The following is a 23,362-nucleotide window of genomic DNA, read 5'->3' on the forward strand; positions in this document are numbered from 1 at the left end:
GTCCCCTAAAGCCTAAAATGGCCCGTAAAACCTTAATCGAAGATTTTTCAACTTGTAAACCGATGAAAAAATTGAATCGGGCTGCAATTTTCAATTTATATGAACTTTTGGGCTGCAATTTGCAAAAAAAAATTTAAATGACTGCAATTTGCAAAATATGAACTTTGAATGGCTGCAATTTGCAAACTTTCCAAAAAAAAAAAAAAAAAAGAAATTGAATAAATATTTTAAAAATTAAAAATAGAGGGAGTAGCATATTCTTCGACTCCCCGAGTACATAAACATAACTAACCTCTCTTTGGAATCTCTCGTCAAATTGACGTCTTCTCTGCTTCTGTAGTCTTTCTTCAGAAAACATACCGCGCTGTGCAAACGAAGTAACCCAGATTCAAATAAAATATTCGCAAAACATACTGCACGACTGAGTCATTATTATTCCACCAAATCAAAAACCACTTCAATCTTCCATTAAACAAACAAAGAAAATTCAACTCACTCATTCAAATTTAATCAAACACCATGTTCAAAAATTCCATTTCCAGATACATTTGGTGGGATTCTAAACAACCCCATCTAATTTTTTTCTCCAGAAAAATTTTCATCATTTTTTTCATCTCTCTTTTCGTGGGGTTAAAGAAAGGAACGAAATTATGGCACCCCTTTTTGAGTATTTTGTAGTTTGTGGAATTGGCCCTGAAATTCGTACTTTAGATGGAAGTAATGGTTATTATGGCATGAATTATGTGTATGAACCTTCTCTTATTGATCAGTACCCTCGTTCTGATCATTCTCTTTATGCTCCTTTACCTCCAGAGCTTCCTATGGTGAGTTGACTCACTTCAATTTTACATTTTTTTTGGGTTTTTGATTGGTATTGTTAATGTGATTTGTGAATTTGATGGGGTTTTGTTTTTAAGGAAATTTGATGGGGTTTTGTTGTTGCATGAATTGGTAATTTTTTTTTTTTTTTTTTTTGCTGATTTTTCATGAATTTGATGGAATGTTGATTGATTGGATTATTGAGATTATTGGGATTATTGCATAAAGATGGAGCGGAAAACATTTACAAGCTTGAATTATAAATTAAGGGATTATATTGAAGTGGTTGATTGATTGGTGAAGAAATACTTGATTTTCTCTGATTACCTTTTGTTTTAAATGTGTTCCAAAATTGCCGTGACTCGAGCTTAGTGTTAGTGTCTGATGTTGAGAAACTAGGAGATACATTAGTGTAAACAATGGCTCAATTGATAATTTAATATGGACGTAATGTTAGTGTTCCGAGACAAATAATGTGAGAAACTTGTTTTTCTCTAGTTATAGCCTATAGGTGGTAATGAACTTGTAATCAGCAGCCAATTCTCGAATGCTGTATACTATAATCATTCTCTATACAAAGGAGAATTATGAGATAATGGAAATTGATTCTTTTATTGGTTCTACAATTGCAGTGTGTTATGCCTGCAGGGGTTGAGTTCTATAAGTCAGGCTTGGATGCTAATGATCCCCCAAGTTATCCTCGGAGCTATCCCATTGTTTTGACTGGTAAAGTTGTTGAAATTTTTGGTAGCAACAGATGATTCTATTGCTTTTTGATGTGCTTTTTTTCAAATTTATCTGAGTTTCCCTAGAGCCCTATATTAAAAAAAAAAAAAAAAAAAAAGCGAAGAAAAGAAGAGATGCATCATGTCCATATTACTTTGCGGAATTCATAATATATGTAAAAAAAACACCATAAAAAACTCTAAATAAGGGTTTGAGTTTCATAAAATGCAGCTAGGAATAAAAAGAACATTATCTCTTTTGAGTACTTCTCAACAGTTGGTACCCACTTATGTCCTTGATCTGGCCATTGTGTATGGTCAAAAGGTGAAAAATTGTATTTCAGATTTGGCACAAGACATTCCAATATTACTATATCCCATGTAATTAATAACGGTGTGCTGCTCTTGAATTCTGAAACTCATTTTCTTTTGAATTTATTTGTTTGGCCACAAGGTAATGATGGAGAAATGAATGGAAGGTTCCCTTGAGATTGTAAGAGAGTAAGGAGAGATTATCATTTCCAGGAAATGTGAAAATGCTTAATAAAATATCTGTGTCACACTTCCTCATAAATTAAAGACAATATTTATAGTGAAGCTACATGTTATTCTTGAGAGGGTGCAAAAGCCTTTAAATTGGTTCATATTTATTTGGATTTTTTCCTGTCTTATTGTAGTACAAAATACAGTAGTAAATAATAATGGAAAAACAAATGAAAATAACACGAGTGTAATCAGGCAAAGCGAGAAAGTTTAGAAATGCTATTCATTTTAGCCTATCAATTTTAGTAGTGAAGCTTTCCTCTGTATATTGTTTCCCCTTACCCAATCACGCAACTTTTGACCATTAACTAGTGTTTCAATTTTACATTTAATTCATGACTCAATATTCTCTTAATTAAATTTTATTTTTCATATCATCGTTTTTTGCATTTTGTTTTCAAAAGAGAACATGCAATATGATATAGCTTAGTGGTAAGACATCTAGTGTAAGAACTTGAGGTTGCATGCTGAAATTTTGTATGAGTAAGGTCAAATACGATCCCTAAACTAACGTATTTGTAGCATTTTAGTCCCTCAACCATTGAGTGAGGCAATTTAGTCCCTCAGCCACCAAGGAGTACTATTTCCGGCTAAATAGTTTGGGTCCTTGTTTAGTCATCAATAGTTTAGGCGCCATTTAAATGTATGTGGTAAAATTTAATTATTATTTTGTTTATAATAGTTTAGGGACTTGTCAAATTAATTGATTAAAGAGAATAGTTTAGGGACTATAAGGTTGACTTGGCAAAAACAGTCCTATCAAAAGTAGTTTAGGGACCTTCCAAAACTTTGGAAAGTGGGTTTAAAAAAAAAGGCTATTGAACTTTTTTTTAATGAGAGAAAACAGGGAGTATTATTAAAAATAAGAAGAATATTAAAACCTTGAAAGTGACTTTTCAGCCTCAAAGAAGAAGAAAAAAAAAAGCTCCATTGTTAAGTTTGTGTGGGAATTTGGAGAATCATCCGATCAAAAGGAGAGGAAAATCGTATGAACTTTTGTGAAGCATGGTTTGAATGTCTTTGAGTTAGATTTCGATGTATTTAAGTAGGTGATTAATCTGATTATATGTAGCTGAATGAAGCCTAATCTACTAGCATTTGATCATACAACATTTACGTTAGTTTAAAGACTGTATTTGACCTTAACTCAATTTTGTATATACCACATTTACAATTTTTCTAATGTTGACACGTAGACTTGCTTTGGAACACCTTTTAATTTAGTAGAGATATCTTCAAATTTTTCGATCACTATAAAAGATCACAATTTGAAAATATATTGGGATAAACAACGGTGAAATTTGTGGTGTCGGTATGTATGTTGACGATTCCTTTCATATGTGTGATTGGATAAGGGGTTTGTTCTCAATGTAATTTTTCGGCAGCCTCTTCAGAGACTACTTGATGTATATTGTTATTGTAGTTAGTGTATTGAACTTTTAATTTTCCTAAAGGGCTTGCCTTTTTATATATTTATTTATCTTTTTTTTTTTTTAATTTTTTTTTTTTGTAACTTTGTGCTTTAGATTTCCTCATTAATTTGTGTTTGCATATTTTTCAGCGGGTGATGGGTCCAAAATTTATGTTAGCTGTATTGCTTTCCGGGATCCTGTTGATGAGGACATTGGTGAAGCATATGGTATACCACTGAACTCATTTGCTGGAAAGTGTATTTCTCTGGTTTCACGAATACCCTGTTTTTGTGTACTTCGTGATGCACTCGAGGAGATATTTGCTCTTTGCTTTTCTACTAGAGGAAGTTGGTGAGTAGGTTGTGAGGGTAAACTTTGATGATGCTATAAGATCATCTATTTCTAGTTGAATTGTGTGGGATAGGCATTTTCTTATTTTTATAATGTGTAACAGACGAACAACCTCATCCACATATTACTTTCAGATCTGACAAGTAACATTTGGAGCTTATGAAAAACTTAAATTCTTTTGTATACATCTCGTTTTGTCAACTTTGACGTGAGATAATCATTTATATTTCAGCAAGCCACTTTGGGAGGTTATAGCGGCTATAGTCTCCAAAGTTCCTCTGCCCACACCAGGAATTAATAGAGTCTTGTTTGCAATTAATAACTGCTTGTTCTCTGTTGAGGCTCCTCCAGAATACGGCCTTCCCCCTGCTGATGTATGAATTCACAGAACTTTATTCCTCTCTTATAGACTTCATGCATGACCTATCTTTTATGTAGCTTAGTTATTAACAAATATTCAGAAGTTGCAAGTTTACAATCTTTGACAAATGTGCTCAATTCATGCAGGTCTCCTTTAAGTCATTGATAGAATCCCTGGATGTTCATAACATAATTATACTTTTTACAGCAGTATTGCTGGAAAGGAGGATCTTGCTTCGATCAGATAAGTACGTGATTTGCTACAAAAATTGAAAGTTATATTCTCCCTCATTATAATAAGGTTAACAGAAATAAGAAGATAAGTTTTGTAACAAAAATAAAGTTATGTGCTGACAAGTTTGCGACAATCAACAATTAACAATAATGAATAATTAGGGCTGCAAACGATCCGGGCCGAGCCGAGTTTAGTCTGATCGAGCTAAGCTTGATAAGAACTATTCGTGTTCGAACTATCTTGAGCTTGAACGAGCTTTTAAAAATCTTGTTCGAGCTAGGCTCATTAAAAATTTGGCTTGTTCGAGCTTTTTTCACGAACGTACTCGTTTGCATTTTGAGTTTAAGTTCGAGCTTGAAAGAGTCTAAATTGAGCTTGATTAAATAAACGAGCCTTAATTTATCATTCAAAAAATGGTTTCTTTCAAATTTTAACAAATCCATTAAATTTTATATAAGATGTTTATATTCTTTCAATAGAAAAAGGTAATAACGGAGTTCTTAAGCTTTTACATGATGAAATAATTAGTACTATATACAAATATGTATGAATAAAAGATATATAAATTTTTTGAATTTTAATTGGGCGTGAAAAAACTTAGGGAATTTCTCTTTGGTGAACTCCAACCTTTTCATTTTCCAAGTGGTAAACGTTTTCAATTTTTATTATCAATGGTAAACCTGAATTATTGCTTACCATTGATAAGTGTTATTTTAATAAAAATCCTTAATTATAGTTAGTTTTATTTTTTTTTATTTTTTTAATAACTAAATTATTATAAAAAAAAATTTGCTTCAAAAAAAAAAAAATTATTATAAAAATATTTAAAAAAAAAAAAAAAAACCAAACCCCTCCCCCACCCAACCAGCAACCTCTTCCCTTTGCCGGAGGCTAGGCCCCCACCGGCGACGCACGAAATCCCCCACCCTCGGCCGACGAACACCCGAACTCCCCCAACCTGGGCCGACGAACACCCGAACTCCCCCATTCCCTACTCTTGCCCACCCACCCCTTCTCCATTTCTCCCCAATCCGACACCCACCTCTACCCCAAACCGCCCCAAAATCCACCCTAACCCTTCCCCGAAATTACCCCTCTCTTGTTTTTCGGACACCCAAAACCCTAATCACCCCCCTCAAACCATTCTAAAACCCGTAACCTCCCTGAAATTCGTTCTACCCATTTTCTAGGGTTTCGGATTTTAGGGTGGTTTCGGGTTTTAGGATAGTTTCGGGGTTTTAGGGTGGTTTCAAATGGGTTTATTGGGTTTGGGGGGCCGAAAAAACTGGGGGAAAGGGAGAGAAGTACAGTCGGCCGCTGATGGTTGGGTAGGGGTGTCGGTTGGTGGGGGAAGGGGTGGTTAATTTTTTTATTTATTTTTATTTTAGTATAATTGTTAAAAAAATGATTAAAAACCTAACTATAGTTAAATGTTATTGTTACAAAAATAAAAAAACCTAACTATAGTTAAATAATTAGATTAAATCATTATTAAGGTTACCAATTGATTATTCATTCTATTCGGGGTTTACCATTGACAATTAATTTTAAGTATGTTTACCACTTGTAAAATTAAGTAATTGGAGTTCACCAGTGAGAATTTCCTAAAAACTTATATATTGACTTAACCGAGTTGTTCATGAACATTACCGAGTCGAGCATGATGTTGTTCGAGCTTTGTGCATCTATTTGACGAGCTTAAGATTTTTGTTCAAGCTTGTTCGTTAGCTTAACAAACGAGTTTTGACCAAGCTTTGACCGAGCTTGTTCGCGAGTGGTTCACGAACGTATCGGCTCATTTACACCCCTATGAATAATGAAGAACAAGCAAGCCACAAAACAAAGAAGATTTTACCGTGGGAATCCGAGTGCCCGAAGAAAACCCACCAATCCACTATAAAACCTTGATGATGATGATGAATACAAGCTCTCAAGTACATCTTGAAAGTTCACACCTCTCAATTCTCTCTCTCCTAAACCTTAAGACTATGAGCAACTATAAGACTTTATTTTTCTTTCTTTAATCTTTCATCATATTGTTCTAATAATGATTTAACATGAGTATATGCTAGCGTGTTAGGCATAAGAAACAATCCTACAGTCACAAATAAGTCACGCAGCTAAAATTGCAACACCTCAGAAAATAGGGGGTGGAAGTGCACGTGAACCCACCTGAGCCCAACTTGCTTGGATCGTATGATTCCATTTGACTTGTGAGTTGTGACACTGCAATTTGATCCTTTAAGGTACATGCAAGTAATTATCATCATCGGTTACTACACAGGGATAAGATGTTTATAGCGTCGATTCATAGTAATAAGAGATGTAGATTGAAAAGAATGATAGAGAAGTAATACTTGTGATGGAATGGAAAGGGGCATGACTGAGGACTGACCTTAAACAATTTGAAGGACTAAGATTCTTAAAGATCGAAGGAGCATGTGCCATAAGTTATGTCACAGTGTCGAGTGTCAACATTAGCCATCTAGCTGTTGTAATTGAACTAGCCAAAAGAGGTTGAGTTGTAGATGGGGCAAAGGCCTATATAGATAAAAAAGTGAATAAAACAAGACGAAGAATTAGACAATTTGTGGGATGTATATATATTTCTTATCCTAATTTGACTTATCCATCATATTTTCTTTTTGTCTTTTGTAATAGGTACACGCTCCTGACGCTTGTGTCTGAGTCTATTTGTCATCTAATCTATCCATTTCAGTGGCAGGTACGTTTGTTTTACAATGCTTTGGTCATTATTTGATACTACCTTTATAGGAGTTGATATGTAACCTTGCCTGTGATTTATTGGTGCCATTCTAGCATTTCTTGTCGAGATGATAACAACGCAACTCTCTCTCTTTGACCGTCAAAAGTTAAATAAATTGGTTATACTGTTGATTAAGAAATGTCACTTGCTCATAAACATTTAGAGATAAAAATTTGCTGTTGATTATAGTGAATGCATTCCTCATCATTATTGATAAGTAGATGGTAAGCTGGTCACAAAGGAAAAAAATGGAAACTTAAGCTTATCAACAGTTTATTTTCATAGACAAATACTAACTTATCATTTTTTTTTTAATATACTTCATTTTAATTATATGTATTACAACTACCTGCTACATTCTGTAAGAACTTAGAAGAACTGGGCTGATGTTGATATATGTTGTTTTCTTAAAAATTATGCCAGACATTTCCTCTAAATTTAAATTCAACTTTGTTTCAAAAAAAAAATAAAAATAAAAATAAAAATAAATAAAAATAAATGGAACTCATCCATTTTTCATTTTATAATGACTGAATTATGGGTTATGAGTTTATGACTGTAAGGTGGATCTGTCAATACTCCCATTTGCGAGGCTCCATGGCCTCATGGGTCCTGGAAAAAGGGTTTCTATTCCTTAACTTGTTTAACTTCTTTCTTAGAGACTGTTCTGTTATAAAGGAACTTTTTAATTTTACTTTTATTTATTTATTTATAAAAAGTCTTCAACTTTTCTTAGTGCTAGTTGAATGGGATTTGTGTTTTCTTGTTGTTGAGATGTGAGTACTCAAACCATAAAGCCTTCAATTATGCTAAATGTATTCTTTCTAATATAAAGTATCATAATAACTGATTTCTAGTTTCTTTTATAAAGAATGTCTACATTCCGTTACTCTTCTCAAAAGGAGTGGATTACGTTGATGCTCCAACTCCATATATCATCGGCCTTCATTCAAATGTTGATACATCTGGACTTTCAATGGATGGTGTAAGTTGTTATTATCAAATGCAGTTCCTTTTCTCTATTACAATTACCCCAATGTCTCTGTTTTTCTCGACTTATTAGTGACTTTAAACAGTTCAGTACTAAATATTTCTTTTCTGAGGAAAATTTAAAGCAGATTTCAGTTTCTTGTATAGGTTGTTACTGTTGATATTGATCATAACTGTATCTCCACATCAGAGGAAATACCTCCTATACCCGAACCAGAGTTAAGCTTGTTGCATGCTGATATAAAAAAGCTATTGTATCCAGATATGATGTCTATAGACGAGGTTAATACTGGCTTTGGAGAACTATATATGAGAAGCCCTAAAGTTGGTGCCAAACCTTGGGGAAAGGACCATGACCTTCAACTAAGGTGATATTACCATTCCTAATGAGGTGCTTATTACATAATATGAATCTAGAAAACTTTCTTTGGTAGTGTCGATTTGTTGAACTCTCGAGTTTCTTCTGTAATTTTATTTTATCTTATCATTGTCAAATCAAAGCTTCTCAACCCTGGAAATAAGGTCCTTTCAATACTATATTTTCATGATTAAGAAGCTTTAATATGATAATAGTAAGATATCATACGGTAAATTTGCAATTTGATTTACAGATGTTGATACTTTTGACATAAAATCTGAGTTTGAAGCATCAATTCTGCGAATGTCTGCTTGTTTTTGTCTTATTTCTCAAACATGTCCACTTGACTGTGTCTCTAAAGAATACAGTTTTGGTGTGGAAATGTCATATACTGTATGTGAATTGTTCCTGATGCTTCATTATTTTCTGTTTCTGACCGTTTTCAATGGTAGAAACCTTGAAGTGATTCAATGATAGTTTTATTCAATTTATCTCTCTACTGCTGTTACCATAGCTGTCTGATTGGATATAATTGACTCTGGATTCCATCTTGTATTTGAGCTGTAAATGAAACTATGAAAGCCAACAGAAGCATCATTTGTGGTGATGCCTAAACACTTTTTTATTTCACCTCCATCAAAGTATCATATTATCATTTGATATTTTAACATCTTGAATATTATTCTATTTAATTCTTTGTAACTGGTTATATATTTAGAGAAAAAGTAGAATATGTCACATAGTGAACAGAGTATGTAAGAATTGCAGTAGATCAAGGCAAGGGTTGCATTATTGTGGTGCTCTTTAGATCTGATTGTCGCACAGTTCATTTGAGAATCTTGTTCTAGTTGTATTGTTAGTAATTTGGATATTGTTAGTAATTTGGATATTCCTGACATATTTGAATGATTTATATGTGTTTGATAAGACATCAAGCTAATACGTGCCTCGACTCTTTATTTTGTATTGGCTTATACAGGCTTATATTCCTGAAGTTCTTTGCTAGGGTTTTATCGGGATACCACAATTTCATTGTATGTTTTGTACTTCCAACCATGTTGTCTATCTTTCTCTTTCTACACAGTTATACTGCTTAATATGTCTCATGAGTGTCTGAATCTAGAATGTTATGAGTAGTTCTCAGGACCACTGTTTTAAACTGCAGAGATTGCTCTTGTTCTGTCTCAGGTAAATAGCACGGAATGTACCTTTGATGCTCAAGCATTTACAATGCATTGGTGTCGTTCAAATAATCAAGAGCCAGATCCTATGGTTTGTTGTTTTTCTTTGGAAGTCCTTTGTCCTTTTTTTTTTTTCTTATTTATTTGGCTATTACAATTCTGTAATGAAAGTTGTTTATTAAAGTCTGCCTTTTATTTTTTCCTTTTCTTTAGAGTTATTCCACTGCCAAACATTCCATCTTTGTCATTTGGTTCTTCTGATTGCAGATATATACTTGTATATCTTTTGTGGCATTATTTTCTTCAACATGGGGGTAGTTCAATACTTGTGTAAGTTGCAGTATTATTAAGACCGTCTTGTACATACTGTAAAATGGTAGAAACTGCATAAGTGCCTGTAATGTGTTATTTCATTACATCTTCCTGGATTCTTGTCCTTTGAGAAATTGAAGCTTAAAGACAGATTAAAACTTGTGCTTTGATGCCTTTATAGATACATTAGACCTTAAAACTTTATCTATTAAAGGCAGGCTTAACTACATAAGTTTGTCAGAATATATAAGCACTTGTTCGTTCTATAAGAGTTACTCACAGCAAGTAAACATGGTAACGGGTGTTTTGTAGAGGTAGAAATGGTTATAGAGTAAGATGAGAGAGAGAAAGAGAGAGAGATGCTGGGTTGAAGAGCATTTTTATAGCTTATGCAAGAGTTGTTTCCCAGTCTTGCTCTGACTATTCTACACTTCTTTGGTCTTCCTTTGTTCAATTGGAGCCTCACTTTTTCATTTAAAAAATATATAGTAGACTACTAATCTAGATTTCAGATGTAAGAATAGTGAGGTGAGTGATTTCTAAGGTTGAAGATGAATTTTGTTTGATAATAGCTTAAATCTTTGAAAGTGAAATTAAGGGTGTGGAATAAGGAAGCTTTTTCTGCAGACTCGACGATTTCATGAACTTTGGATGTTAAATTTGACCCATAAAAACAAGTTCCCTACCTTTTTCCCTTACTTCGATGCAAGAGTGTTTGAATAATACTAAGTTAGATTGTTAGCCAACTAACTTTTGATTCTCCCTCTCCCCTCTCAAATTGTTTGCTTATCACCTAGTATCTTTTACCGACTCTACCTTCCCCTGTAAATTGTTTTAACACTTCAATGTAATGTTTTGATGTTCATTAAATTATAGTAGTATGTAATGCTCTACTGAATGAAGTCTACATTGCACATCTGCACTACGATTTCTTCCTGACAGTACTAAAAATTAAGACATCATAAGATTGACTAGAAATTATTCTTAGTTTATTTAACTGTAGAATTCCAGAGCTGTCACAACTATGTATTCTCATATTGAAAATTGCTGTTTATGCCAGGTAGCTGAATTTCTACTCTCTCAAGGGTTTTCTAACTACATAGAAAAAGTTTTGTCATCTGGTGGAAGCAATGACAACGTCCTTGATAAGTTGATAGATGCAATTGGGAGCGATGAAAGTCTTATGTCTGTCTATCCATCATCTCATTCAGACTTAATTATTATAACCATACCAGATCCTATAGACGGAGTTATAGGTACTTTATCCAATCTAATTCATAAATGAATGACTTAGCCAGTAAAGAGTAAACTACTGCTCATAAGTTGAAGGTTTAATGTACATTTCTTATTGTGTAGGTGGTGCTAAATACACATATTCTAAATTTCCTGCTAACATTAGAGGAGAAGAGGAAGATGAAAAGAGGAAGCAGATCCTAAAAGACATTAAAGACAAAGATGTAAGATCCATGGTTAAAAGGGTTTGCTTGCACAAAACGTTGCAACATTTGAGCATTTTTCTAATGGTCTCTTTTACTATAAAACCCAAAATTAATTTTGTTTACAATGTGCCTCCCTTAGTTTTTGACTTTACCTTTGATGAATAACTAAAAATACTGTTAGCCAGTTGATAAGAAGTCATATGTAGTTTTTTTTCTTACAACTTTGGGATCTGGTTAGTTCTTAATTTTCAATTTAAATAACTTATCTAAGGCTGCACATTGTAAAGGATACATCAAAAGAATCTGTTTACACCTAAACGAATGTTGTTTTAAAGTGTTCATACTAGTTACTATATAATTGCAATAATTGGTTTTTATATAATTTGGTCACAGGATGAGGAGAAAGGATTGATCTTGGACATAAAAGTAAAGCTGCAGGTAATTCAAAAAACTTCTTGGTCCTGTTTGAATTTTCCCACGTAGCTTTTGTTGCAAGAATATTCTCTTTGATTCATAAACCATAATTTCGACAGTTTATGTGCATTTATTTCTATCCAGCTGTGATGAATATATGCAGAATTAAGCAACTGATTGCAGGGAGGAAAGTTACAGTAGTTGCTGTTAGAGATTCTAAGTAAAAATAAGCTTTAAGGCTTACAAAAGACACTTTCCCTGGCCATATTGTGAAAATGACATAACTGTTTAGTAATATCTCTCCTTTAATAGTAAATAAACTGCACAACTATTGTTTAGCCAGTCTAGATTACTTATGATTACATATGATCAATTTTGATTACCCTTAATTAGATTATATTTAAATTAATTTAAAGAAGTGCATATAAATGAATGGGCAAATAAGTACATCCTCAAGTCCATACTCCCTCTGTTTTTCTATTATAAATCACTTGGTGATGTGCGGAGTTTTAGGAGTAATATAGTATTGTCAGAGTGAGTAATTTATAATAGTAAAAGTAAGATAGGGACCATGAAAGAGAAAGTATATGAGAAAGAGTAGATATGTTTATTATTTAAGTTGGGACCATGGGAGAGAGAAATATGATAAAATAATTTAAGTGGGATTCAAAGGAAGAGAAAGAAATGATAAAATATAGTATAAAGTTACCTAATATAGAAGTGATGCATTTAAAAAAAATATAACACCCATAAAAGGGAAGTGATGCATTTTAAAAAGAATAGAGGGAGCAACTTTTATTTGTTTGAAGTGAAAAGAGAAATTGTTGGTTGTAAGACATCCTTTTTTTGTTTTTTCTTTTTTAAAAGGTACAAATAAGGCATATGGTGTGATTGTGTGTGTGTGTGTGTTAATTTATGGAGCTCATAGACTATGTATAACATCACTTTCTTTTATCTATTTAATTCATAACTTGTATTTTGGAAAACGATTCAACAGTTCCTTCTGTCTTTTAATTTCATGACTTATCCTTATTCAAGGTAACTGCTGGCGTGTGTAGAGTTTTAAATCTTTTAATTGTTAATGTGACTAAATTGTATAGAACCTGAAAAATGTTCCTCTATGGCTGTGATGTTAATGTCATTACTTTCTGATCTAATGTGCAAGAGACTATATACTTCCTCCGTTTTTTAATACTTGCAACACTTTCTTAAAGTGGAAATGTCACATACCCCTTTTAAAGCTCATGGCCCACTTAATTATACTCCTAACAATCTCTCAAGTCTCAACCCATATTCAGTGTTTTATATTATGTGAGACCCACTTTTCTAAATACTGTGAAAAAGTGTGTTGCAAGTATATAGTGTTCCTTTTTTTCTGTTGTTCCCTAACCCTTGAATCCTGGCTCTATAGGCTAAATAATCCTGGGTTAGAAGCTTGTTGTGATTCAGGTTGTAAACTTGTAACTATGTCGTGGTCATGTTATTTAGGGATTGTGGATTTCTCTTCTGGATCTTGGAGATGCAGATGTCATTCTTTCATCTGATGAATATGAGACAATTCTTGGTATGTTTCCTCTCAACAAGTCAACAGTATCAGGTAAGACTTTTGAAGCCAGAACTGATTGGTTATGGTTTGCCATATTTGCAGCTTTACTTGAGACGGATGCCAAAGGAATTGTTGGTAGAACCTTGATTGAATGTATAAGAGATCACATGACTGCTGTAAGCATTTATGCAGAATATTTTTCTGAATTATAGTCCAGATAATGTGCTCATACTTTGTTTTTATGCTATTAAGGGATGGAATGGCCAGTTGTCCGAAGAACAGTTTGTTGCTGTGAAAGAAATGGTAACGTTTTTTGTCTAAATTTTTACATACAATTGGTGAGCAAAAATTGTAGATATCAAGTCATTGCTCATCTTTCCATCTATCCCTCGTTATACTCGTGTCAAAATTGTTGTTTGTGTTTGTGTTTGTGTGAGAGTGGTTCTTCCCTACCTTTTAAAAAGTATGAGATAACTCTTATGAATAGCGCTTGGACAAATATATCCTCTAAAATGTTTATTTACTTAATTGCTCCCATTAATATTAATTAGCTGTTTTTTTAAAACTCATAAAAATGGTGTGCGGACATTTATACCCCTAAAAATATTTATTTACATATTTTCCCTCATTATGCTACTAACAACTAAAGTTGTGATGTAAGGCCAAATTAAAAGAGCTTCCCGAATATACCTAGATATGGCGCACACATCGCGCGCGTTAGCCACCCTAGTTACATAAAATATAAGACAGACTAGATAGTTATTGAAAATCTTGCTCAATTATGGCTTGCAACCGATCTACCCTGTTTCTCTTTCTTATTGTACATATTATAGGTGGCTATTTACTTTGTGAGCTTAAAATTTCAGGTTAAAGAACTTATTACATGTGCGACCTACCAAAACGACATGCCAACTTTGAGAGAGGCGCTTGAAGTTTCAGCGGAGATGTATAGGAAGGATTTCAATAATGTTTCAGACTATGTCCAACGTCATCTCATTTCTTTATCCATCTGGGAGGATACAGGGTATGTATTTTTCCCCTGATAAGTTTACTAATACTGTTGATGTCAAATTAGTTTCAGGCTAGAGTGGCAGATTGTATAATGTAGTCAAGTGCATAGTTGATACTTCTGTTCTTTGAACATTGTAATGTCTCATTTTATGGGATTTTCAAATTTATTGCAATGTTACCTTGTTTGCACATGATTTCCCTCTGCTCTCCTCATAACATGGTGCCTTTCATTTAATATCTCTCTCACTCACCACATGGGCTCCTAAATATCATGCGTCCCTTACATATTGCAACACAGAGAAATCTTTTGCCAACACTTACTCTTCAGCCATATGATTTGTCTATCTTAATGCCCTCATTAATCTGTCTAGACACGAACACTTCAAATTTAATTTGGTTCCAGTTAGTTTTAAGCTTTAATTACATAAGTCATCTATGGGGGTTTTTTTTTTTCCTTTTTTGTTTCTCGTCATTTATTTTATTTTATTTTTTATTTTTATAATTTATTGTTGTTTGTAAACTAGGTTCCAATACACACTAATATAAGTAACATATACCATGATTGGTAAATTAATTTGATAAACATGTACTTAGGGAGAATCAAGTTTTGAGCTTTCTTGGAGAAAAGATAATCGTTTGTAGCTTTATTATGATTGAATTATTTTAAATAAATACTCTCTCCATCCCAGACAGTTCGGACAATTTTCTTTTTTGTCTGCCTCTGTATATTGCACACTTTATTTGGGAAATACCTCACTATTATTTTATTGCATCTCTCTATCCATTATATTCTATATCTACTTTTTCAATAAATAATACCCCACTATCTTCAATCACATTCACTTTCCTATTAAATAACAATTGATAATGTCTCAACTTATCATCTAACCTCTATGGCCAAATAAGTGTTCCGACTATTTTGAATGGAGGAAGTAATAGTTTAAGTAGGAAGCTGTGAAAACAGGGAAGTTTTTAAGGAATTTGTTGCATTAAGAAAAGTTCAATTAAAAAATTTCTGAGATTTATTTAACATTAGGAGAATTTTGAACATAGATTAGATTCATCATTTTGGTAAAGTTCTGAGTTTTGCGACAGTAATCTTGTAAGAGTGGCAGCTTCTTGTGTCATATCATTTTTTCTCCTTTATTTTTTCCAAAGTTGGGAGAAAGACTTACATGGTTTTTTTGGTAAGGCGGGGGCTTCAAGCCCGATTTCAGGTTTTTTTTCAAATTTTTAGATTTGTGCTTATTAGATAGATATAGACTGATATGAGGGACACCTAAGTTAACTAATTATGGTGTTTTCCTTTGATCACGAGGTTATTTGAAATAAATATGTCAAGCCAAGGGAGATTTCACCTCAATTAGGCTTCCTAAACAGATCTAAATTGTTACTTTAGTGGAATACTACTAGAGGGGGGGGGGGGGGGGTTGAATTGTAGTTAGGGAGAATTTAGCTAACTTTTTGCGGAATTGATAAAACTAAGCTAAAGGAACTTTAAAGAAACACAGAGAGATTTTACGTGGAAAACCTCTTGGCCCTAACAAGAGGAAAAACCACGACCACTTGAGATTTTAGGAAAGATTCTTCACTATAATAGGGCAAACAACCTATTACAAGCTAAAGGATCAATCTTCAAGTTCCTCTACGAACTTGACGTTCCCAGCAGCAAGTCCCACTACTTGCCACTCTTCTCTTCTCTATTCTCTTCTCTCTCTATCTCTACTGACTTCTCTTAGAGTTCACTCAAACTCCCAATTCCCCAATTACAACATTTGAAGGACAAAACTCTAGTGAAAGTAATTAAGAAAGTTAACAACTTAAGTAGAATGCGACTCTTGACTCTTTTAGAAAACAAGAAAGATAGAAAGATATGATTGAGCAAGGTGAATTATTCCAGAAAAAAACTTCGATATTTATAGGAAGACATAGCTTGATCAAAACGGCACAACTTCCTCCACTCACACCACAACTGCTGCACATCAACACCACTTCTTTTTCCACTACTACCAGAGCTTCAATCATGTCCTAAAAACCAGGGCACTTTGAATCTCTTAGAAACAGTTTCTACGTGAGTGGTGAAGACTAAATCAACAGATAGTTGCGCAAGTTTAGGAAGTTAGTTTTTCTAATCTTTTTCAAATATATTATTTCCAAAATAAGAGATATTAATTTTAAGGATAGAATCAGAAAAGATATTTTCAAAACCATATTTCCTATTTTCTAGCAATTAATAAAATTCTATTTTTTGACAAATTCAAATCGCATTCTACTCATCATCAACTTCTAATTAATCTCATTTACATGAAACCTAAAACATAGAATTATTTTAGACTTCAATTTCTCTAAGAAGTCTCTGAGTCTTCTTTTCTTAGCTTCTGCTCCGAAGCTCCAGTTCCCTCACAGGAACACTGCAACATGTCTTTTAATCTTTTAGCTCGTGTTCCTTTGCCTTGAGTTAATCCTGCAATTTATTATAAACAAACTATAAAACTGATCAAGGCATTAGTCCTTTTATTTGTCTTGTGTTATCATCAAAACATCAAGGGCAACAATATTCCCCCTTTTTGATGATGACAAACAAGGCAAACAGATTAGAGCAGAAATAAAATTAAAAGACAAGTAAACTACTGTAAAGCAAAACAAATGATAGAAAGGAATGAAAAGAAAAGTTTTTATACCTGACTGAGAATCAGAGAGACACAAAACTTTGAAGTAGAGATGGATGATAAGTGTGTAAGTAGTTTGCCTGTATACTTTCCCCCTTTTGGCATTATCAAAAACACAATGTATATAGCAAATTATCTCAAGCACAACACCATAACATGGTCTAATGATAAGGCAGAGAGCATAGAAACAGTCCAAGCAGAAAATATGCACAAAATAATAATAAAACATCCATCCAAAACCAATGTTAAACATCGGCCAAAGTGCACCAAATTCACAAGCTCACAAAAAAACAAGTAATCCCTGTTTTAGTTACAGACCCAAAAGCAAAATATAATTGTTCAAGATCAGCAAAATAAAAACAAAGTCATCATCATCATAAACTGGAGTCTTCTTTTCTTAGCTTCTGCTCCGAAGCTACAGTTCCCTCATAGGAACACTGCAACATGTCTTTTAATCTTTTAGCTCTTGTTCCTTTGCCTTGAGTTAATCCTGCAATTTATTATAAACAAACAACAAAACTGATCAAGGCATTAGTCCTTTTATTTGTCTTGTGTTATCATCAAAACATCAAGGGCAACATAAATTTTTATCTATAGTTACGCTTTTCCTGATGAGATGTAATATAGGGGATGGGTTATTTCTGTAATCATTTTGAAGTACTCATGCCTTCTCGTCCTTTTTGCGTAATTGTGTGATCATTTTGCAGGTTTTGGGAAGCATTCTTTGAAAGTCTGATGGAGCAATCTTTACGCAAGTAAATTCCCCATCTTTTCATGATCTTTTTTGTGATTGTTTTCTTTGGAAGTGGACCTTCCTTTGATCTCTTTATCATCTCTAGTAAATAATTTTATTTTATCATTTGCTTACGGTTGCAGCTAATATGTTGAGTTCAAGCAAACTGAATTTGTAGCTGCCCTTTTTGCTCTTTACAGTAATTAAACTAACATTTCAGAATCCAAAACGGAATCTGCTAAATTTTTTGGCAACTTATATCCATTAACATTTCAAAATTAACTTATATGCTCCAACATGTCTCTCTGGAATTTTTTCATAGTATTAACCTGCTTGATAATGTGGCATTACAACAAAATAATTATTTAGTGAGGCCTTCACTGAAATTTAGCTGGAACTGTCAAATAGGTTCATTTCGGTTGAATAATTCTAATTTTATGTTGGGTTTGAATTTGGGTTGATTTTGGGTCAACTCCACTTAGTTGTTTTTAGTTAGTTCTTTGGGATTCTGGCAGCCAAAAGTTTCCTTAAGACCATGGTAATTGGTTATAGATCTCGAATTATGGATTATAGTCAAGCCGATATTGTTGTTATTCTTATACAAATTTATACTTTAGATTTTGTAATTTACAAATATGTTAGTCATAAAATATAATAATAAATAAATACTTAGATATGTTGAATCCAAAGAAAAATATATTTAGACCTATATATTAATTATATTAATTTTATGTATATCCAACTTGCATGTGAAAAAATAATAACAATCACAATTTTTATATATTTTTATTTGTTTAAATTCATATGAGACCAAAATCAGATCAAAATATAAGTTTAAATAAAATTAGATAAAAAAAAATAAGTTCAAGTCAAAGCAGATTAGATTAAAATTATTTCAACCACCACCCCACATGAGAGACATGTGTTCCCAATTGGTTGTAGTCTTTAAAACATGAAATAGGTCTTTCTTTAACTTTTTATAACTCCTAAAGAGAATTCTGATGGCATGGATCTCCAATTAGATGAAGCTGATGCCATGTGACTGATGTAGAGAATGAAATATTCTTTTTCCTTCTGGTTTACATCCTGCCTTTAAAATTTAACTAATTCCACAATGTTTATGGTTCAGGTCTTCCAGTAATGAGAGCCTCATTATGTCACAACTGATCTTGATAGCATCACATATGGTACTTGTAAACATTTTGTTCTCACTTGGTAATGCGAACTGTATTATTAACTGATCAGATATGTAATATTTTCTGTTTACATTCAATTGGAAGGGTGGCTTGGGTATGGCTGATACAGATGCGTGGCCAATTATACAAAGTATCGCACAGAAAAATGTCAGTTATGAGCATTATGTGAGTGCTATCAATTTCTGTAATGTCTTCTCACTCCAAAGCCATTAAATTTCATTTGCATGTAGCCAGTCATCTGTTCATTCCTAGGAATGGTTAAATAGCATTTCAAGTAGCATTGGGAAAAGTGCTATGATCATCTAGTATTCTGATTGTTTGGAAGGAGTATATATCCATTATTCTTATGCAGTTGTTTTGACAAGACTACCTCCATAAAATCTCACTATTCTACTTTTAAAAAGAAACTTTGATCCCTTAGTTTGTTTGCCTATTCATACATCAAAGTATCAAACCCATCATTATCATTTTCTTCCAGTGTATTTCTAGCTTTCAAGTTTTAACCATAAGTTCCAGATATTTGTTTTTTCTGTAGGTTTTTCCCATCAAGCATTTTTCAGAAGCTTATCCATATTCTTGAGTTATTATCAATTAATCATCCGATATGAGCTAAATGTATTGAATTGTTTCAGATACAACTTAGAGGGTACCTTTCATATGTTCATCAGCTACAAATGGTTTACTGGGGGATATCTGATTTAAAGGCTCAATCATTGTCTTCTTCGGGTTTTCAATCCCCTCATTTTCAAGATGCTACAGTAGATAATCAACCTTCCAAGGCATCTACTATTGCAAAAAATTGGGTCAGGAGCATGTTTGGGAGGGAATCAGTGCTAAAAGTAAACTCTTTCAGCCATGCTCGTGGCTGGACATTTGAAACCGAAACAGCAGGTATTGCCACACTCATTCCTCCAAAATGTTGTTTATTACGGATTACTGTATTTATCAATCGAGACATTAATTTTTTTGTCACAATCATACTTCGTTCTATGCCAGCTGTAACTGAGATTGGTACACCCCGCAAACAAAATTTTCCAAATCCGGGACAAAGGAGAAGTCAAACAAATGTGCGAGTTCTTAAAGGCCATCTTAAAGCGATTACTGCTTTACATTGTGTCACAAGAAGAGAGGTTTGCGATCTGATTGGTGATCGTGAAGATACAGGCTTCTTTATAAGTGGAAGTACTGACTGCTCAGTAAGTTACTAAGTTAGTTAATTGTTAAGTTTTGTTTTGGAAAAACTCCCTTTTAAGACTGATATTCTCTTATGATTCTTGCTTAAGCAACATTCATATTAGGGCCAATCTTTAGATTTGTTCCAGATATAGTATTGAATCATATACATTTTTACTACAAGTTGCGTTTTTGGGACATGCATCAACTCCCAATATTATTAATTTTTTTTATATTTACAGTGTGTTTGGATAAAGAAAGGGGAAGAAAAAGAAGGGGAGGGAGGAGAAGAGGAGGGGAGGGAAGAATGGTGAGTTTTCCTTCCAAATCTCTCCATTGATGGAGGGATCAATTTCCTACAATTTAATTCCCCCATTTCTCTCCCCTCCAATTCCCTTCCATCCTCATATGTTCTCCAAATGAAATATACCCCATCTCTCCATTTCCCTTCCCTTCCTTTCCCTCCATTTCCTTCAATCCAAATGCACGGTTAGTATCTGTGTTTACAACACTTTCTCCTCCACATCACCCTCTAAAGATGGAGATTGGAGAGAGTAAAAAAAATATATATAATTGCCTTGTGCCAATAAAATTGACAAAAGCATTTTCTGGCATTTATTGATGATTGTGTTAATCTTCAAATCCGTATAACTTAAATCAATCAATTAAAGCCTTAATCTCATAAGTGGGGTCGGCTACATGAACAAAAAATGATTATTACTTAAATGGTAAAAAATATTCAATTATTAGAAACAGATAATTCCATGAAGTAAATTAATCATAAGATGATAAAAAATATTCAATTATTAGAAACAGATAATTCTATGTAGTAAATTAATCACAAGATTAAAAATGATAATCGCTTTTGGTTTATGTAGCCGACCCCAATTATGGGATTAAGGCTTTGATTGATTGATTAAAAATGATAATCATATGAAAGGTAATCAAACTGTTCAAGATTAATCCAAATTCCATAAAGTACATGGTGAATAATTACTTTGAGTTATATTGCTCATCTTTCACTATCTCCTTCAATGTCCAGGTTAAGATATGGGATCCTAGTAGTCATGGTTCTGAACTTCGCGCAACATTGAGAGGTCATACAGGGTAATCATCTGACTTCTTTATCTATCGTTTGTTTTCTTCATGTGCTTCACAGGGTGAAAAGGAATTTATTTTTCCTTGAAGATCTTATTTCCTCCAAAAGTTGTGTTCCTTTGTAGTTATACTTGTCTTCCTTAATCATGGCCAAATTTGTTGTCTATATTTCTTTCTGCATAACATCATGCTTCCTTTCCAGTGCTGTCCGTGCAATAAGTTCAGATCGAGAAAAGGTGGTATCAGGGTCTGATGATCTGTCTATTGTGATCTGGGATAAACATGAGTTTATCCCTCTTGAAGAGCTTAAGGGGCATGAGGCACAGATTAGTAGTGTCCGCATGCTCTCAGGAGACCGTGTCCTTAGTTCTGCCCATGACGGAACAGTCAAAATGTGGGATGCCAGAAATGGTAGTTGCATAGCTACAGTTGCCCGTTGCCCAGGTTCTGTTCTTTGCATGGAATATGATGATTCTACTGGAATCTTGGCTGCTGCTGGTAGAGATAATACTGTGCACACATGGGACATCCGTGCTGGTAAGCAAGTCCACAAACTATCTGGCCACTTGAAATGGATCCGTAGCATCAGGATGGTGGGAGACACTGTGATTACTGGAAGTGATGACTGGAGTGCTAGAATTTGGTCAATTTCAAGAGGTTCTTGCGATGCAATTTTGGCAAGTCATGGGGGGCCAGTTCGGTGCGTTGAGTATTCAGCTTTGGATGGAGGGATTATAACAGGCTCTGATGATGGCTCGGTTAGATTCTGGGAAAATTCTGCTTACAACATCGAATGTACTAAAAATATAAGTCTTCATAGTTCAATATTGTCTATTAATGCTCAAGAGCAATGGTTGGGGATTGGGGCTGCAGATAATTCTATGCTGCTATATCATCAGTCTCAGGATAGATCAGGTGGGTGGCAGCTGTACAGGACTTCACATTTTTCAGCTTCCGTGGTTAGATGTGTAGCTTCAGACCTTGACCGGAAGACAATCTGCAGTGGAGGTCGTGATGGTCGACTCAGGCTATGGGATGCTACCATACATATCTAACAGTACACTGATTTTTGAATTTTGCTAGTTCGGCTACATTTGTGGTTTTGGTGGATGTAAAAATCTGTTTTCAGAGGAAAATTAGCGATTGCAAGAAAGGTTTTCATGGTTGGCGACTAACACTCCCTCCCTAAAACCTATGCATGAAGAACATGATCTTGTAACTCTTACAAAGGATTGTACGCTTTGTTTTCGGGTATGGGACTTAGTGAGTTACATTAACGTCCCATCATTTGGTATTGTTGAAAATCTATGCAGTGTTAGTTGCGCAGAGCCAAAGTGAATGCTATGCAAACTATCCTTTCATCCTCTTATGAAGAACTGGCTTCGATTTTACTACACGACCTGCTGTTAAGTTTAAAAATTGAAGATTTGCTTATTACACACTTGTATATTTGGGACATGATAAAAATTATGTAATTAATCATTTAATCATATTCAAAAAGTAATTTATTGTATATGACCAAAATTCAATCATCTTTAAAATGGCTACAACTATGTTCAATTTTGATCGGTTTATATATTCTTTGTTGGTCAAACTTAATTAAAATGTTTTTTTACAAAAATCATTTTTAATTTTGAAGATCTTTATTTATTTCATAATTAATTTCAGTATTTATTATTCCCTCTGTCTCTCAATGATAGTCTCTTATGGGAAATTTTCACGGGAATTAATAAACATAAATAACAATTACGGAGTAGTAAAAATACATTGTAAAGGTAAATTTACTGGTATGCAAAAAAATAGAGAGAGAAAGTAATAAAAGTACATAGAAAAGCAAAATTTATACGGCAAAGTTAAATTTGCACAAATATCGTTGTAAATTGGAGGAAATTTTGGTAAAATTAATATTAATGGTGATTGAAGAAAGCAAATGAGATTATCATTTTGGGACTTAAAATTGGCTATAAGGGACTATTAATAAGTAGGGGTGAGCAAAAATTCAGGGTACCCTAACCTGGAACCAGAGCCTG

At 33.6% G+C, this 23,362-nt stretch overlaps 1 protein-coding gene across 1 annotated transcript; it reads left to right on the top strand.

Moving 5' to 3' along the window:
• Positions 1–235: 235 nt before the first annotated feature.
• Positions 236–22,836, top strand: LOC145598726 (DENN domain and WD repeat-containing protein SCD1-like). The gene is made up of 24 exons (XM_081655114.1): positions 236–824; positions 1,452–1,545; positions 3,649–3,850; positions 4,083–4,224; positions 4,358–4,458; positions 7,107–7,170; positions 8,084–8,197; positions 8,350–8,570; positions 9,540–9,594; positions 9,749–9,832; positions 11,114–11,309; positions 11,410–11,510; positions 11,886–11,930; positions 13,395–13,470; positions 13,555–13,628; positions 13,705–13,755; positions 14,319–14,476; positions 17,840–17,887; positions 18,995–19,052; positions 19,146–19,226; positions 19,694–19,952; positions 20,058–20,257; positions 21,277–21,341; positions 21,535–22,836. The coding sequence occupies exons 1-24, from the start codon at positions 651–653 to the stop codon at positions 22,385–22,387; spliced, it is 3,516 nt and encodes a 1,171-aa protein (XP_081511240.1). The 5' UTR covers positions 236–650; the 3' UTR covers positions 22,388–22,836.
• The last annotated feature ends 526 nt before the right edge of the window (positions 22,837–23,362 follow it).

Source organism: Chenopodium album, chromosome 2, assembly GCF_948465745.1.
Source record: "Chenopodium album chromosome 2, dcCheAlbu1.1, whole genome shotgun sequence".
Classification (NCBI taxonomy): Eukaryota; Viridiplantae; Streptophyta; class Magnoliopsida; order Caryophyllales; family Amaranthaceae; genus Chenopodium; species Chenopodium album.